The following is a 13,507-nucleotide window of genomic DNA, read 5'->3' on the forward strand; positions in this document are numbered from 1 at the left end:
TCACGAGAATGGCACAGGAAAGACACACCTCCATGATTCAATTTCCTCCCACCAGGTTCCTCCCACAACACATGGGAATTGCAGGAGCTACAGTTCAAGATGAGATTTGGGTGGGGACACTGCCAAACCATATCCACTCAGCCTGCAGTTATAAAAGGCCAATCAACATTTTTAGAAAGTATAGTAACTTTCAAGTTCCTAGTAAGTTATGTCAGCACTTAATTATTTTACATGAATAACATTTAGCTTCCAGCTTCAGCTAGATGAATTTGAGATGAAACATTAGACAGAGTTGATAATCAACAGATACTGATACAAGTAGCAAAACATACATTTTGATCTCGATTTCTAAGCTCTTGAAAAATAATGATTATATATCACCAAAAGCATGTCCAAAAGTTATGCAACTTCTTATGCACTGTATAACAAGGAGGGAGGGATTATTCTTTCCTTAAACTGAAAATAACCTAAGCGTTGCTCACACAATTAGGAGCAGCAGAAAAAGGAAGTTACACAGATTATGGATTAATGTTTGTTAAAATGATATACAAACCATTTCAGATGTATCTATTCCGCTGTCGGCTAATATCTGAGCAAGAATTTTCTCTCTTCCTTTTATTACTTCCAACTTCTCCTTCAAAAAATACTTGGGTATGGGAATATCTAATTGTTGCTAGAGAAGAGAAAGAACAAAAAAAGAGCATTTCTGTCACAATTCCAGGACTCGAACTTTATTTAAAATATACAGTAAGGATGTGCACATCAAAGACGCTTGCTTTACTTCCCATTTTCATTTAAGGAAAAAAATGAGGCCAGCAGAGTGAAGAGAATTCACTCACTAAAGAGACACAAAGTCAAAAAGAAAATCATAACCATGCCCCTTGCTTTAATCATTACAGAAAAGCATCAGGAGTTCACGTCAATTAGGCCTCAATTAACTAATGATTACTTAAAGGATTTCTTTAAAGAAATACAATATTACCTTGTTTTACCTAAAATAATGGTTCAAATTGGAGTAGTAGAGTATTAAGCTGTAGAGATCTCTGAACTAAACCTAATAATTTATCATCAGAACCATCGACTATTTGTATGTAAATGGTCACATTTTTCTCTAATAATTTGGTTTTATTTTTACCAAAATTACCCCATTGCAAAAATTATTTACAAAAGTAGTTTGCTTTATTATGAAACTGGTTTTTATATAAAAAACTTCTATCCTTCATTTGTGCATGTTACCAAATATTTCAAACTAGCGGGGGGTCAGATGAAAATTTACCAGTCCAAATTGAGTGAAAAGGAGTACAGAAGTGCTCTTTAAGGATAAGGGTATGCCCTTGGCCAATCCCACTGAGAAACACTATCCTAGAATTTCTGTCAGACCTGCTTGGCTGTTTTGACAGGGAAGCAAAGGTCTTTGTCTTCAGAACTGGCTACCTTATCTTTTTTCCAATTCCAGGTGTGACTTCCCATAACCTCCCTCCAGCCCAGAGAATTTTGGATAGGCCTTCCCCTAAATAAACGTTTAAGCCTAAGAGGGTATCATTTTTAGGACTTGGTGGGACAGTATCCCCATGGCTTCTGGGAGGTGACAATGACTTTTGAACACGAAACCTTTCTGAGGCTCATGGAGGGCTGGGGGTGACTGGAGAGTGAACTAGCAGAGTCCAGTGGGTGGGTGTGGCCTGAGGAGAGAGGGCAGTTGGAGAAGAATGATGACATTTTGATTTAATGTGATTTTTATTTATTAATAAGCACATTCAAGTGTGGTACTTTTATAACTTTGAAGACAAAACCTCATTGTCTTATAGCTCCATCTGGTCCATTTGGTACCACAAAATTATAGTTAGCTGGCCAGGCATGGTGGCTCATGCCTGTAATCCCAGCACTTGGGGAGGCTGAAGCAGGTGGATCACCTGAGGTCAGGAGTTCGAGACCAGCCTGGTCAACACGGTGAAACCCTGTCTCTACTAAAAATACAAAAATTAGCTGGGTGTGGTGGCACGCACCTGTAATCCCAGCTACTTGGGAGGCTGAGGCAGGAGAATTGCTTGAACCCAGGAGGCGGAGGTTGCAGTGAGCTGAGCTTGCACCATTGCACTCCAGCCTGGGCAACAACAGCAAAACTCCATCTAAAAAAATATTATACTTAGGATTTTGAGGATGAGAACACAGAGTCACTGAGAATGGAAGAGAAGCAAAGAAAGATATTAGTTGCTCCATCTTCGTCCATGATGCGTTTCATGTCCATCCCTGAAACCTTGAGGCTTCTCATTCCCTATGGAGTGGAATCTAGGAAACTTCCGGTGGTAGAGAAAGGCTCTTTCCCGCATATATTTCTCTCTATGAGGTGGGCCCATTAGGAAAGTTTCCCCACGTGGCAGGTTACAAACAGTCTTCGGACTAAGGGGCAGTTTAAGGAAGGATTTGGGGAACTCATGGAACCAAGGGCAGGAACCCAGCTGGGTGTTTGTCAGTCCTGGGGATGTGGCCAAGAATGAAGGTGCCTTCAGCCTATCCCAACCATGTGGGATTCAGTGACAGCACATGGTTCAGTCACTATTTCCAGGACTGCGAGGAAACACTGTTGACCGCCCCCTGCATGAAGGCCTCCTGGATGCCATCTGCTCGTCTGTCACTCCTCTTGGTGCTTGGTGGCCCCGACCCCACAGCAACAGTGGCATGGCCTTTAGGAAGATGAGGTCCCTGGAGCAGAGGGGCTGGCTGATGCGGCAGGAAAGGCAAGGCCGTGGAGGGGCTGCCACACACAGCCCTAAACGCACTATTCCTCAACAACAGGGGCGTGACTTCCTGTTCTTGAAACACAACTAATAAATGTAATATTACTTCATTAGTTAAATTTAGGAATATGTATTACTTCATTAGTTAAATTTAGGAACATGTATTACTTCACTAATTAAATTTAGGAATATGACTTAATAACTATTTGTTTCACAGTTACCCTAAATTGTTCATATTGTCACTTTAGTGAGTAAAGTGCACCAGATCAAATCTGGTGATCAGCCCATGCTCTTACAGATGAATGCAATAAGCATAAAACTTTTGGAATAATCGTCAACATCTTCATTCATTTCAGTTATTCTCATTATTCCATTCTGATAAATAATGATGTGAGGAAAGCCTATCTCAGAAAGAAAGATACCTTTATAAAAGTCCAAATATTTTCAAGGAGAAGAAACATAAAAACACTCATGTAGAAAATTAAAGACTTTCTCCTTTTGATTTTACTTCAAGGAAATGTTCCTTTCAAAATGAAGGTGAGCTCCCAGGACCATGACACTGACGGGAAGTGGCCAGTGGCCCCGGCAGCCCAGCCAGCCTGAGTCAGAAGAGAGGCCCTGTGCCCGGCAGGAACGTCAGAGGGCGGCAGGGGCTGAATGCTTGCAGGAGGGGGCTGTGGTTGCCAGGTGCCAGCAGGGAGGGCTCCAGAGAGAGAGGGAAGGAGGGGAAGAGAGGCAGAGGGAAGGAGGGAGAGCAAGCACATGAGCTCTCCTTTGACGTCTGAGGCCCACTGCCATGTAAGCCATACATTTCCCTGGGTCACCACTGTCCCAAAGTAAGGAGGAGATGCATCCACCTGGCAATAGGGAACCTGTGACCAACAGGCTATAGAGAGATTCCCATGGAAACAGAGGAGCAGGCGCTGCTACTGGATGCTGGGAGGGTCTGTGCTTCAAGGGTGCTGATGAAAGGGCTGGCCCACTGCATTCCAACAGCCTTGTGCAGACACCACGGTGTCAGGTAAGACCGCGGCCACTGCAGTGCCTAACACAGCCAAGAAGTGTGCAGATGCATCTGCACCAGAAACAAAGGGAACCCAATCCTTGTCCACGACAGCATGGTGTAATTGAAGGGAAATGTTTAGATTTTCCACACACCAACTAGTAAACATGGACAGGAAGTCTGTAGGGTACTGGGTACAGGGCTACATATCCTATTTATAACAAAAAGCAACTAATAAGAAAACAACAGAGTGCTTACGGGAGCCAGCTTTAGATCCTGCAGGATGTCATCGAAATAATGGAACTCCGTGAGTTCCAGCTCCACCATCTCGTTCTTCAGCTCCAGGACGCGGCCCATCACTCCGTCCAGGACTTTCCTGATCAGTATTCGTTTCTGGGGATGGACGATCTGGTCGTAGACATTCTCCAGGTTTCTGAAGATCTGCACATACTTTATGTAGAAGGTGGCCAACGTTTGAAAGATGAAAACCTGATTTCTTTGTGGTTCAACCATCTTCTGAGGCTCTTTATCGAGTAAAGCACCGAGGGCTTCTTGGGTCTGATGCCACATCTTATTATACATTCTGGGGGAAGATAAGGAATTTAGATGACACAGTAAATAAAAATCACTTGGCAAAACATACACATCGGGCCTCCGGTATAGCAAAATATAACACCGAATCAAGTGTGAGCTAAGGATATCGTTATGTAGTAGAAAGGCTTGTTAGACAATTTATATCCTGTTCTGATGTCCTTGTGATTTCTGAATATGTACCAACACTATTATCATCAAATAAATAGTTTTAAAAGCATTTTGTCTAAATGATATGAAGTTTTTCCTCACTTCGCCCGTAACACCACTATTATTATACACATTTAAAAGAGGACAGAGTTGATATCCAGAATAGTTAACTGATTTGTCCACGTACACAGTTGGTGAAGTATACATTGGAACAACCACTTTGGAAAGTAATGCAGCATTTTCTTATGAAGTTGAATGTGTGCATATCCTATGAATGAATAACTATACCCTAGAGAAACTTGTAAATATGCATCAAGAATGATCACTTGCATTTTTTAAATAATGGTAAAAACCTGGAGATAACACAAATGTCCACCAATAAGAGAGTGGATAAATACATTGTAGTAAATTCACCAATGGACTATCACACAGCAGTGAAAAATGAATGAAGTACAGCAAAAGGCAACCACTAAGAATCTTAGAACCATAATGTACAGTGTAAGAAATGAGGTGTAGGCCGGGCGCGGTGGCTCACGCCTGTAATCCCAGCACTTTGGGAGGTCGAGGCGGGTGGATCATGAGGTCAGGAGATTGAGATCATCCTGGCCAACCCATCTCTACTAAAATACAAAAAAAAGGTAGCCAGGCGTAGTGGCGCCCACCTGTAGTCCCAGTTACTCGGGAGGCTGAGGCAGGGGAATCGCTTGAACCTGGGAGGTGGAGTTTGCAGTGAGCCAAAATCATGCTGCTGCACTCCAGCCTGGTGAAAGAGCGAGACTCTGTCTTAAGAAAAAAAAAAAAGAGAGAGAGAGAGAAGCGAGGTGAGGTGCAGACTGTGGCCCGGGAGGCTGAGCTCTATGGAATGCACCAGCTGGGCTCTCTGCCCTCATTCCAGTGAGTTGAGTTAGTGGATTGAACAGAGAGGAAGCCAGAGAGCAGACGAGTATGACCCTCTTGTCCACACCCTGGCGAGGCAACAAAGGCTGGGTGTGCCCTTCCACCAAAGCCTTAGGGTGGTAGTGGCTCTGTTGTGGCTGGCTGGCCCCAGAATACTGCCCCATCCCTTACCAGTTTCCCTAGACTATGTCCACCTCTTTGTTACTGGTCTCTTTATTAGGCCCTCATGAGTGTCCCCACTTTTTCTGCCAGGGCCAATACATTCATGGTAGAGATTCCCACCTTCCCTTACCAAATTTCAGGTGATTTTTTGATTCTGCTTTTATGTTCAAGAACCAGGACTGAAAAGTGAACTGGAAAGTCAGTGTGTCTGGGAAGGAGCTTCACTGTAGAAAGTGGGTGTGGAGAGCCCTGATGACTGATGAAGGAGAAACCCAAAAATGTCAGTATATCTCTGTAAGGTCTTTCCCTATGCTAACGGGGGTGGGGGGGGGGCAGCCCTAATCCCCTGAAGGAGAAGCAAGTCGATCAAGGGGGGTCACCTTTTCTTTACTGTCAGCCAAGTCACTCATTCCCACGCTTACCTGTGCCTGGCGTCCTGAGTCCAGGTTGGCTGCATGTGCCAACTTCTGCCTGGTTGGCTAGTGACTTGGCCACCTGCTCTCTGGGGTGTACAAGTGATTGGCAGCCTAAATGTGGCCTATACAGATCTGCAAGCAGTCTTCCAATTTCAGCCCCATCCCAGAAGAACCATGCCCCCCATCTGTCTTCCCAGGAAAACAGCTGGCTTTTGATCACCCCAGCCCCATCCGCTGGCTTTCAGGTCCCACATTCTTTGCCCTTCCTCCATTCCCTTTCATCCATGCCTGCTCTCCCTTTCCCACATTTTCTTTTTTTTCTTTTGAGACAGAGTCTCAATCTGTCACCCAGCCCTGAGTGAGTGGCATAATCTTGGCTCACTGCAACCTCCGCCTCCCGGGTTCAAGCAATTCTCCTGCCTCAGCCTCCTGAGTAGCTGGGACTACAGGCATGTGCCACCACATCAGGCTAATTTAGTAGAGATGAGGTTTCACCACACTGGCCAGGCTGGTCTCGAACTCCTGACCTCAAGTGACCCACCTGCCCTGGCCTCCCAAAGTGTTGGGATTACAGACGTGAGCCACTGTGCCTGGCCTCCTGCACTTTCTTGGTATCTCTTGTCAAATGTTTTCTTTGTCCTTGTGAGTTCATAGCTTTAAATCCTTTATTGCCATTTTGGAGGCAATTCAGGAGGAAGAGGAGATAAGTACCCATGGTTAGCCACCCTGTTTGACTGGGAATCTCTCTTCTACATTCCTAAGGTCATTATTAAGCATCCCCTCCAGGTACCCTCTGCCCCAGGCTCACCATCTGCCATTTCTCAAACATGCTCCATTCTTCCCTAAACACTAAGCATCATTTGTTGAAGCACTGATTATACGTGCTTTTTCCACCTTTCTGGCCAAAAAGTAAAAGCATATCTTGATGTCTGCAAGATTTTTGGGTTCAGATGATGATGATGATAATGATGATGACGATGGTGACGGTAATAGCTTACATTTATATACTGTGAGTCACTGTCCTAAGTGGTTTCCATGTAATAACTCATGTAATCCTCACAACTACCCTATGAGGTAGGCATAATTATTAGCGTAGTATACATATGAGAAAACTGAGGCAAAGAGAAGTTACTGCCCAAAGTCACACAGTTTGAATGCAGGATATACATGTAGGCAGTCCGGCTCCAGAGTTCACCCTCTAAACCACTTGACTTCATCGCTTCCCATTTGTCAGGGAGAAAGTAGATGAGGAAGGAGGGGTCCCGTGACACAGAGGTAATTACATCACAAGCAAACAGATTGAGCATAAAAACCAAAACTCTTTCCCCCAACACCCCACTGAGTCAGGACACTGAATTCTGCCTTTAGAATCCCATCCCCAGCATGTTCGAATGCCAGATTTCTCAAAACTCAGCAATATTTAAAATATTGCTAGTGAAAGGGCACTCTTCCAGACCAGCTTATTATAAGAAAGAAGGTTATTATCAGAAAATTAGAATTCCACTTGGCACAGTGTATTAGTCCATTCTCTCACTGCTATACAGAAATACCTGAGACTGGGTAATTTATTTATTTATTTATTTTGAGACGGAGTTTCGCTCTTGTTGCCCAGGCTGGAGTGCAATGGCGTGACCTCAGCTCATTGCAACCTCCGCCTCGCAGGCTCAAGTGATTCTCCTGCCTCAGCCTCCCGAGTAGCTGGGCAGGCATGCACCATCATGCCCAGCTAATTTTGTATTTTTAGTTGGTCACGCTGGTCTTGAACTCCCGACCTCAGGTGATCTGCCCACCTCGGTCTCCCAAAGTGCTGGGATTACAGGCGTGAGCCACCACGCCTGGCGAGACTGGGTAATTTATAAAGAAAAGAGGTTTAATTGGCTCACAGTTCCATAGGCTGTCCAGGAAGCATGGCAGCATCTGTGTCTGGGGTGGCCTCGGGGAGCTTTTCCTCATGGTGGAGGCAAAGTGGGAGCAGGCATCTCACATGGCGCGAGCACGAGCAAGAGGAAAGCAGGAAAGTGCCACACACTTTTAAACAAGCAGTTATCCTAATAACTCACTATCACGAGAATGGCACAAAAGGGGAAATCCACCCCCATGATCCAATCACCTCCCACCAGACCCCGCCTCCAGCATTGGGGATGACAATTTGACAGGAGAGTTGGGTGGGGACACAAATCCAAACCATATCACACAGAACACACATTGACTCCTGGCAGAATTAGTGACTAATAAACAATTACATTGACCAGGAACAACAACAACCATCGCTCAAAACAACAACAACAAAAGCAAAACCTCATGCCAGTTTAAAGCTCCTGAGACCCTCTGACATTCTGCTTGCCCCACCTCAAACAGACAAGCAGGAGGGGCTGGAAGAAGCAAAGATGACAGATGATCAAGGGAACGGTTTGGCTGTGCACAATGATCAAGACCCGCAGCTCGGCACGATGTGAGTTTTCCAAGTCCAGACTTCCAGGACCCGAGAAGTGACAGTAAACCCAAGGCACTCACAGGCCTGAGTGAAGACACGGGCTGAACATACTAACAGGTGTGACAACTGTTGGCATAAAATATAGAGCAATGCTCAAGTTGCTTTGTGGACTTAACAGGGTTTGGGGCCCAAACCTGCCAGGACAACATTCTTCAAGAGGAAAATTACAGGTTAATTTTGTTTAGAACTCAGATCTGAAATTCCACTTAAAAAACAGAGCACAGCTCCAGATCAAAAGAATTGTTGCCTCTAACCCAGGAGGGGTGATTGCGGGAGTGCTTTTCAGTTCAGCACAGAGGAAAGCATAACTCCAGACAGCAACGGACCAGTAAAAACCCCAGCTTGTTTCACAGATACCAAGAAGATGCTCAGTAAATTGTAACTTGCAACACAAGACTGATTAAAAACGCCATCCCCACACACCAGGAAAAAAAGAATGACGACTTCTTCAAAGTGCCAAAGAACAGTGACCCAATGGACCTTCAGTGGAGAAACGCTAGAAAGATGCCCTCAAAATTAGCAGTAAAAAAGGACAAGGGAGATACGTAAGTAATATAAACCATTTTTTTTAACACCATTGCTTAAAAATGGCATGATTGCAAAATCCAAGGAAATCAGTAACAAAAATACATCAACTAGTACAGCAAAGGACGGGCGTGGTGGCTCACGGCTGTAATGCCAGCACTGGGTGGCTGAGGTGGGTGGATCACTTGAGGTCAGGAGTTCTAGACCAGCCTAGCCAACATGATGAAAACTCATCTCTACTAAAAATACAAAAAGTAGCTGGGCATGGTGGCAGGCACCTGTAATCCCAGCTACTTGGAAGACAGGAGAATTGCTTGAACCCGGAGGCAGAGTTTGCAGTGAGCCGAGATCTCACCACTGCACTCAAGAAAAAAAAAAAAAATTACAGCAAAATTGCAATACTTTAATGCAGAGAAAAAAAATGAAAGAAGAAACCCATTCACAGCACCAACAAAGACATTAAATATTTAAGAATTCACATGGTGGGAGCCACATGAAATCTAGCTAAAGGAAATTCTAGAATGCTGGGTACAGATCAGCACAAGCAGAAGGCACTATCTGCCCCTGTCCAAAGAGGCAAACCCTGTCTCTACCAAAAACACAAAAATTAGCTGGGTGTGGTGGCGTGCACCTGTAATCCCAGCTACTCGGGACGCTGAGACAGGAACGGGTATGGTGGCGTGCACTTGTAATCCCAGCTACTCGGGACGCTGAGACAGGAGACTCACTTGAACCCGGGAGGCGGAGGTGCAGTGAGCCAAGACTGCACCACTGCACTCCAGCCTGGGCAAGAGTGCGAGACTCCATCTCAAAAAAAGAAAAGAAAGGCTTTAAAGACAGAAGACTCCTGAGACATACATACAGATTTAATATGGCCAAGAATTCAGTAACAATAGACTAAAGACTATAAATAAGTCTAGTAATAATGTTTAAATATGGGAGCGGAACAGGCAGTAAAAGTTAAAAGGCATCTTACACTTCCAACACTGGCCACATCAACAAGCATTAAGTTTGTACAACACCCTAAAGAGGCTGCCTCCATGAAGTTCAGGTGGGGTGACCTGAACTCCACAAAGATGCAAAGTCAACAATAGCAAGAGATCTTGGGTTGAAGAGGCTCCTGCTTCCACCAGGGGAAACCACGGCCGACCTGATGGGGCAGAGCACAGCCAGACTTTCTGGATGTCTGGACCTGCTGTGGGCTCCCACCCAGGGGAGCCCAGTCGCTCAGGGTCAGAGCCCTCACTGGCTTCAGTCAGGTCAGAGAAGCAGGACTTTTCCAGGGCCTCACAGAGCTGACCCATAACTGGAATTTTTGGCCAAAGACAGTCCTGGTGGCTTCAGCCTTCTGGGTCCTGCAATTTCTTTCTTCCCCATCTGCAGTCTGTCTGGGGATCCCTGTCTGGAGAGACCAGGCAAAGATTCCTGGCTCACAGGAAAATGTTTGGCAGCTTTGAAAGCACACGGATCCCTGCCTCATTACCTGTTTTCCTCAGTGCCGAGACATGGCGTCATCTCTTTCCGCCAGACCCTCTTCCCTGGAAACTGCTTCTGGCTTCCTGCTCCCCAGCTGTCCTGATACCTCTCCATGGGACCACACCCCCTCACGCGTCGGACCGCCAGGGACCTGGACACCATGCCTCGGCCACGCCATCCTGCGGAGCCCCCACTTTGCGCTCATTCCATCTGTCCTTGCACCCCACCTCCTCACCCTGCAGCTTCAGCCTCCTTCTGCCTGAGCCCAGTCATGAAGGTCAAATGAGACAAGAGAGGCGGCAAGATGATTTTTCATAAGAGCATTGGTGAGATAATTCACACAGTATAGAATTCACTCTTTTCAAGTGTACAATTCAGTGGTTTTTAGCATAGAGTTGTGCAACCACTACCATTATCTAACTCCAGAACATTTTCATCACTGGGAAAGAAACTCACACCCGTGAAGCAGTCACTCCCCATTCCCCATTCCTCCTCGCCTTTGGCAACCACTAACCTAATTTCCAGCTCTATTTGCCTATTCTGTACATTTCACAGAAGTGGAATCACACAAGACGGGGCTTCAGTGCTGAGCTCCTTTCCCTCGGTGCGGTGTCCTCAAAGTTCATCCACACTGTCACGTACTTCGTACTTCATTTCTTTTCATTGCCAAGTTTCCTTTGTATGGATACACTATATTTTGTTTATCCATTTGTCAGCCCATGGACACCTGAGTCGTCTCCACCTTTTTTGCTGCTCTGAATAACGCTGCTAGAAGCATTCCTGCATGAGTTTCTGCGTGGACATATGTCTTTATTTTCCCCGGATATGGCAAGGTGGTTTTCAAAGGTAAAAGTGCTCTACATTTAAAATAGAAACCAGTGTGCTGAGCAGCTCATCCCTGGAGGTCACTCAACCTCTTCATGCTTACGCCTCCTCCACTGGCAAACCTGGATGATGAGACCAACTCTGGACACCTCAGGGACTACTGTGGGATGGTGATATGGTGTGGCCGTGTCCCCACCCAAATCTCATCTTAAATTGTAGTTCCCATAATCCCCACGTGTTGTAAGAGGGACCCAGTGGGAGGTAATTGAATTACGGACACAGCTACCTCCATGCTGTTCTCATGATAGTGAGTTCTCACAAGATCTGATGGTTTTATCAGGGGCTTTTCCCCCCGCTTTGCTCTGCACTTCTCCTTGCTGCTGCCATGTGAAGAAGGGCGTGTTTGACTTCACCTTCCATCATGACTGTAAGTTTCCTAAGGACTTCGCAGTCCTGCAGAACTGCTAGTCAATTAAACCTCTTTCCTCTGTTCCAGCGTGAGAACAGACTAATACAGGTGGAATAACAGGTGTGAAAGTGTTCCGGGAATTTTAAATGCACCTTGCAAACAGAAGGTAGTATTTTATCCATAAGACTACTTAACAGTTTTTAAAAGTATATGATTGGTTTCAGAGTTGAGCATATGACTTAGAGATATGACAGACTTTGAAGTCAGGAGGATTATGGATGGAGAAGACTGAATATAACAGTTAGAAAGACCAGACTGTTAATTCTACAGCTTGGCAGTTTTCCTATAACGGAGTGGGTTGGGGAGGGAAACACTTGCATATTCAGACATACTATGCACGTCCGCGGGAAATCAAAATATTGCAAAATGGGAATTCTTTCCGTGTAATTTTGCGCATGATAAAACCTTCTGAATCTTCCAATCTTAACTAGTTTGCTATCTTCTTCCCTGAATACTCCCCCTGTCGTCTTGCTCTATGGAAGGCCTGGCTCTGCTCGGAAGCTCTCGCAGTAGAGGCTCCTGTTCCCCCCCAGAGCCCTCTGTCTCTGGCTGTGGGGCTGGGTCAAGGGGACCCCTTCTTTTCACTGCACCTCCAGATATCTGCATTCCCTCCTCCCAACACTCCCTGGCTTTGAATCCCACTTCATCTGATGCTGTCACCACTGCCCCTCAGTCACCATCATCTTCCATCTACCATGATCATTCCAGGCCACCTCCAGGGCACCTACCCACTGAATAGCATCTTGACACTGCCTTCCCACCTGTTCCATTGCTAAGTGCCGAGTTCCTCTACCTAAGGCCAGTACCCCCTGGATCCCATGTCCTCTCACTACCAACGATGTCACCCACTTCTCCCTCCTCCTCCTATATCATTCTGGGCCATTCCCTTCCACACACAAACATTCTATCATTTTCTGTCTTGCAGCCATGTGCTCTGCCTCTAGCTGCCAACACATTTCCTTTCCTTTGCAGCAAAACTCCTTTAAAGAGTTAGCTATGTTCACCGTCTACAGTTTCTCTCCCTCCTACATTCACTTGAGTAAGTCTTTCTATCCCATCACACCACTGAATCAGCTCCTGTCAAGGTCACTGCTGAACTCCACACTGCCAAATCAAGTCAGTTCTCAGTTCTACCCCAACTTGTCTCAGGAGCACTTGACGGAGGAGAAAGAAGTTACTTCTCCTGGAAACACTATTACTTCTTTCACTTGCTTCTTCCTCACGGATCATGTCTTTGATCCCTTTGCTGGGTCTCCTCTTCTCTCTGCCTTACTGTGGATGATCCCAGGCTGGGATAATAATAAACCTCTTCTTTATTAATATTCATTCTATGTCTCACAAAGACCATCACAGGCTGACAGCGAGCAAGTTTATATTTCAGACATGGGTCTTGCTCCTGAACCCAAGATCTGAATATTTTAACTGGCTATTTTAACTGGCTATTTCATCTCCACGTCATGTCCAATGGGCACTTCCAACTCAATAGGTCTTAAACAGAACTCTTGATCTTCCCCACTCCCAAACCCTGGCAAGCCTTTAACCTCTCCGCTCTTACTTCCTTGCCTAGAAAAATAGGGAGTGTAATAGCAACAGTGCAGGCTGGAGCTACAGTGCCTGCCTTGGCACTGTTTACTTGCTGTGTGAGCTACTTCACCTCTTCATACCCAAGTTCCCTCATTTGTAAAATGGAAATAACAGTATCAACAGCCCGTACATTACAGGGTTGCTGTGAAGCAGTTAGAACAGTGTCCACCGGGTCAG

At 45.6% G+C, this 13,507-nt stretch overlaps 1 protein-coding gene across 3 annotated transcripts in view; it reads right to left on the reverse strand.

Annotated features, from left to right (window-relative positions):
• The window catches only part of IQCA1 (IQ motif containing with AAA domain 1), a 182,471-nt gene that overhangs the window by 157,035 nt on the left and 11,929 nt on the right, over positions 1–13,507 (reverse strand). For 2 of the 3 annotated variants that reach the window (XM_011980286.1, XM_011980285.1), the window contains exons 2-3: positions 4,000–4,324; positions 554–673 (exon numbers count right to left, since the gene is read on the reverse strand). In XM_011980286.1, coding sequence (XP_011835676.1) covers positions 554–673; positions 4,000–4,324 — 445 coding nt within the window. Of the gene's footprint in view, positions 1–553; positions 674–3,999; positions 4,325–10,459; positions 10,519–13,507 lie in introns of those variants that run through there. The other variant, XM_011980284.1, reaches the window with a different exon arrangement.

This window comes from Mandrillus leucophaeus, unplaced genomic scaffold (genome assembly GCF_000951045.1).
Source record: "Mandrillus leucophaeus isolate KB7577 unplaced genomic scaffold, Mleu.le_1.0 Scaffold21, whole genome shotgun sequence".
Classification (NCBI taxonomy): Eukaryota; Metazoa; Chordata; class Mammalia; order Primates; family Cercopithecidae; genus Mandrillus; species Mandrillus leucophaeus.